The sequence below is a fragment of the Triticum urartu genome, chromosome 6A (genome assembly GCF_056163025.1).
Source record: "Triticum urartu cultivar PI428250 chromosome 6A, HENAU_Tu73, whole genome shotgun sequence".
Lineage (NCBI taxonomy): Eukaryota > Viridiplantae > Streptophyta > Magnoliopsida > Poales > Poaceae > Triticum > Triticum urartu.
In genome coordinates this window covers 175,356,339-175,361,711 of record NC_141878.1, presented here as the reverse complement: position 1 = coordinate 175,361,711, position 5,373 = coordinate 175,356,339, and the positions used below count along the sequence as shown (strand labels likewise).

At 46.2% G+C, this 5,373-nt stretch overlaps 1 protein-coding gene across 1 annotated transcript; it reads left to right on the top strand.

The window, feature by feature from the left end:
* Window positions 1–4,159: 4,159 nt before the first annotated feature.
* LOC147964637 (protein FAR1-RELATED SEQUENCE 5-like) lies at window positions 4,160–4,909 on the top strand. Its single transcript, XM_087530076.1, has 2 exons — window positions 4,160–4,614; window positions 4,750–4,909. The coding sequence occupies exons 1-2, from the start codon at window positions 4,160–4,162 to the stop codon at window positions 4,907–4,909; spliced, it is 615 nt and encodes a 204-aa protein (XP_087386202.1).
* Window positions 4,910–5,373: the final 464 nt, after the last annotated feature.

The following is a 5,373-nucleotide window of genomic DNA, read 5'->3' as shown; positions in this document are numbered from 1 at the left end:
GGTTGCCGCCGCGTGACCTGCCCGCAGCCGCCGCTCGCCCCCTGCTACCTCTGTTGTCGCTGCCGCAAGCTGTTGCTGCTCCCGCTTGCTGCTGCTCACTGCTGGTGCCCGTCGCTGCTGCTCCGGGCTGCTAGCGATTGCTGCTCCCAGATGCTGTTGATTGCCGGCTGCTAATTCTTCCCTACTGCCGCAGCTAGATGTTGTTCCAGCCGATGCTGGTTGCTGTTAGTGGCCATGGCCGTGGCCATGTCCAAGCCAGTGTGGTGTGCGTGTGTATGCACAACCACCGCCGGCCGGCCGTGCAGTTTATCTTAGCGGCTAATTACTAATTAGTAGTTAGGTTATCTACTAGCACATGACATGTGGGACTCCCCTTTGATTAATTTAGTTAGTTGTTTTATTAGCACTTGGACAATCACATGTGGACCTCACATCCTGTTGACCAGTCAAATTGACCTGGTCAACCCAACCCATGGACCCACCTGTAATACACACTGGCTAGCACATCACTATGTGATAGGAGTATTTAGGTATATAATTTCGAATTGAAATTTTTTAGAAAATCCTTAAAACTTTGTAAATGAAAATTGCTCAGAACGACGAGACGAATCCGGATACGCAGCCCGTTTGTCTGCCACACATCCCTAGCATAGCAAACATGCAACTTTCCCCCTCTGGTTCATCTTTCCGAAAACGCGAAACGCCGAGGATGCTTTCCTGGATGTTTCCCCCTTTCTCGGTATCACCTACTACCGCGTTAGGTCACCTCTAGCACCGCGTAATGCCATGTTACACTTTGTGATGCTTTGATTGCTCTGTTATTTATTGTGTTCTCCTTCCCTTACTTCTTTCCGGTAGACCCCGAGACTGACGGCGACCCCCAGTTCGACTACGGTGTTGACGACCCCTCCTTCTTGCCAGAGCAACCAGGCAAGCCCCCCCCCTTTGATCACCAGATATCGCCTATTCCTTCTCTCTACTGCCTGCATTAGAGTAGTGTAGCATGTTACTGTTTTCGGTTAATCCTATCTGCTGCATAGCCTGTCATTGTTGCTATAATTGTTGATACCTTTACCTACTATCCTAATGCTTAGTATAGGATGCTAGTGTTCCATCAGTGGCCCTACACTCTTGTCCGTCTGCCATGCTATACTACTGGGCCGTGATCACTTCGGGAGGTCATCACGGGCATATGCTATATACTTTATACTGTTACATTACTTATGATACTGTTCGGAGATGGGGGCCGAAGGGGCAGGTGGCTCCATCCCGGTAGAGGTGGGCCTGGGTTCCTGACGGCCCCCGACTATTACTTTGTGGCGGAGTGACAGGGCAGGTTGAGACCACCTAGGAGAGAGGTGGGCCTGGCCCTGGTCGGCGTTCGCGGATACTTAACACGCTTAACAAGACCTTGGTATTTGGTCTGAGTGTGGCCACTGGCCGATACGCACTAACCAACGGGAACAGTTATGGGCACTCGGCGTCGTGGTATCAACCGAAGCCTTCGTGACGTCAGCTACTGAGCGGTGGGCGCCGGATTGGACTGGAACGCCTGCTAGGCTAGGTTTGCTTCCGGCCGCCCTCGCAACGTGCAGGTGTGCAATGGGCGATGGGCCCAGACCCCTGCGCCATAGGATTTAGACCGGCGTGCTAACCTCTCTGTTGTGCCTAGGTAGGGCTGCGACGTGTTGATCTTCCGAGGCCGGGCATGACCCAGAAAAGTGTGTACGGACAAAGGGGATCGAGCGTGTTGGGAAATGTGGTGCACCCCTGCAGGGAAGTTAATCTATTCGAATAGCTGTGATCTTCGGTAACAGGACGAATTGGAGTTGTACCTTGACCTTATGACAACTAGAACTGGATACTTAATAAAACACACCCTTCCAAGTGCCAGATACAACCGATGATCTCTCTCTCTCACAGGGCGATGAGGGGAGGATCATCGGTTAGCATTATGCTACCTGATGCTACTTGCTGAACTTACCATCTACTCTCTTCTTCTGCTGCAAGATGGAGGTTACCAGAAGCGTAGTCTTCGATAGGACTAGCTATCCCCCTCTTAATCCGGCATTCTGCAGTTCAGTCCACATATGATACCCCTTTTCCATTTGATACCAATGCATACATATGTAGTGTAGCTCCTTGCTTGCGAGTTCTTTGGATGAGTACTCACGGTTGCTTTGCTCCCTCTTTTCCTCCTTTCTATACCCGATTGCTGCGGCCAGACGATGGAGCCCAGGAGCCAGACGCCACCGTCTATGACTACTACTACTACTACTACTACTATTCGGGAGGTTCCTACTACTACGTGCAGCGCGCTGACGACGACTAGGAGTAGTTTAGGAGGATCGCAGGCAGGAGGCCTGCGCCTCTTTTGATCTGTATCCCAGCTTGTTCTAGCCTTCTTAAGGCAAACTTGTTTAACTTATGTCTGTACTCAGATATTGTTGTTTCTGCTGACTCGTCTATGATCGAGCTCTTGTATTCGAGACCTCGAGGCCCCTGGCTTGTAATATGATGCCTGTATGACTTATTTTTTATTTTTAGAGTTGTGTTGTGATATCTTCCCGTGAGTCCCTGATCTTGATCGTGCACGTTTGCGTGTGTGATTAGTTTACGATCAAATCGGGGGCGTCACACTCTGCCTACATGTTACACTATTAGATGCATCAGTAGTACATGTTTCTATGATGCAGAAGCTGATAGTACATTGCAAATTCTTGCATCAGTTCATTACACCCCTACCACTTGAGGCACAATTTGGATGTCGAGGTTACTGTCAGTACCTCTAATATGCTAGCTTCATTTCACGTCAAAAAAACATAAACTTATACCCTAAAAAAACATAAACTTATGCATCAGTCCAAGTAGCTACTAGTCTTTATATAAGGTTCAGATACCACTGCAAGTTGTATGTTGTTATTTCTAATAGTACATGTCGTGTAGTTGCGTCAGTTCGAATGAGTAAAAGAATGTTGTTGAAAAATATATACACTTGTTACACAGTAAGTTCAATGATACATAAACTAGGAGTACTTCTAATGTAGTTGCATAAGTTCTAGATGAAAAAAAGATAAGACATGCATCAGTTTATGCATATGCATACTGCTCTGAAGTTCAATGTTCAGTTTACAAGTAGTGCACCAAATGTTTATGCATCAGTTATAGGGAAAAAAGATTAAAAAAGTGTCCATAACAGATGCATCAGTGCTAAAATCAGTACATCAGTGCTGAACATGTCCATTCGTTAGTTCAACTGAAACCAAATCAGATACAAAATAGACAACAAAGTTTAATAACGCCCAGCGATGCAAGTTCAACTCGTAGATTACCTTCAGTGCATGACATGTTACCCATATCATGTATACAAGAAAATGTAGAAAAGATTAATCCCAAAATTGTTCAATGTCATTGCAGAAACATGTAAGGCGGTACACGCAACGAGGGTTTATGAGCCAAGCAGATATGGGGCACCGCATGGTTGGGTAACACCAAAAATAGCACCTGGATACTTGAACAATATAGGCAGATTTCAAGCTACACCAGAATCATCAGAAGCACGGACTGGTACTTCTATGCAGCAAACACTGATATCTGGGAGTACAAGCTTTGCCACTACTGGGGTGCAACAACGTCAACAATTTCCCCAACAACAAATGTTTTCCTTCCCTAGCGCATGCAGAAAGGCAAGGACACACAGGCTTCCACCAGTCGCTCCGTCAACATCAGCCATCCGTGCTGCAAAAGCGGTTGTGACGGGAAGACCAGGCCAAAGAGATAGAGATGTTGGCCACTCTAGCAGGGTGCAAAGTAGAAGATATGAGTCATATAGACAGGAGCAACCTCACAACGAATCTGAGGGAAGACGACCATACAATGAGAGACGAAGAGCTTCATCAACATTGCTCCCTCCAAGAGATGCATTGCTACATGTGCCGAGGGTGACACCACCCGTGCCCATACACGAGGGTGAACAGCAAACACCGGAGGCAGCACAAAGCTATACACATGTAAGTATCCATTCAGAAAAAACATACAAGCCAGTCCATACCCTAGTACTGTGACCACCCCATCTAACATTTTCATAACTGTGTTTTTGTTTGCTCACTGTTACGTGCAGCCACCTAACATTGAAGCTTACGTTCTGCCAAGGCTAGAGATGCGCTTTGAAACTTTCAAAGAAGAAAAGAACTTCTACAATGTCTATGCAAAGCACGCGGGTATTGCTATCAGGGAAGGCTCCAAGGTTAACACCAGAGTCGTACTTTATTGCACGTGCTATGGAGTCTATGAATCGAAGGTGTCAGAAGCAAATAGACAGCGGAACAAGACCACAACCAGGACTAACTGCGGGGCTAAAATGAGGCTGAAGAGGGAAAACAATGGAACACTTGTCGTAAAAGAGATAGTCTGGGAACATAACCACATGCTACAGCTCTCCCCCCAAATGCTTGTCTTCTTGCACTCCCACAAAAACTTTGACAAAACAATCTTGGAGTACGTCAAGTACCTGCAGTTCAAAGGCATTGAAGACACACAAATCATGAGCATACTGGGCGGCGATGACCCTGGTAGCTACTTCCTCGAAATGAATGCCAAAGACCTGATTAACATGTAAGTACAAACTTGTTCTCCTCCCATAAACCGCCTCCATCTTTTTTCCTCTGTCAGTACAAACATATTACGCAATGCATGACCTGATGCCAGTTAAACATGCATTTTTAATGATTGTTCACTTTTAATATGCAGCAAAGCAAAGAATGCAAGGATGGATGATGTGGATGATGTCCTAAACACTGTCAACTTCTTTAGGGAGATGAAAGCGATAAACAGGGAATTCTTCTTTGACATACAACTTGATGAGTCCGACAGAGTGAAGAACATATTTTGGGCGAACGCAAGCTACTGAGGGGCGTATGAAGACTTTGGTGATTGCGTAACATTTGACACCACATATAAGACCAACAAGTACCATATGCCACTTGGGGTGTTTGTGGGTACTAACAACCACTTACATACTACATTCTTTGCTTTCGCCCTGAAAAGAGATGAGGATGCAGATTCATTCAGATTGCTGTTCAAAACATTTTTAAGGTGAATGAGAGGGGAGGCTCCTACATGCATCCTCACAGGTACAACCGCCAAACCACCACCACCCCCTAAAAGGAAAATAACACAGTAAAAATTGTTGTGTCAGTTCTATTTGTATATATGCACTACCATCTGCTGACCACTCCACGTCTCTTTTCTCATTACCAGACCAGTACCCGACAATGGCTTTGGCGATCCCAGATGCTTTCAAGAACACAATACACAAGCTATGCCGCTAGCACATTATGAAGAATTACAGGGAACACCCCGCATACCTGCACA

Coding starts and splice junctions, on each gene's coding strand:
- LOC147964637 (XM_087530076.1), top strand. CDS start 4,160: ATGCGCTTTGAAACTTTCAAAGAAGAAAAGAACTTCTACAATGTCTAT. Junction 4,615..4,749: donor GCCAAAGACCTGATTAACAT/GTAAGTACAAAC, acceptor TTTAATATGCAG/CAAAGCAAAGAATGCAAGGA.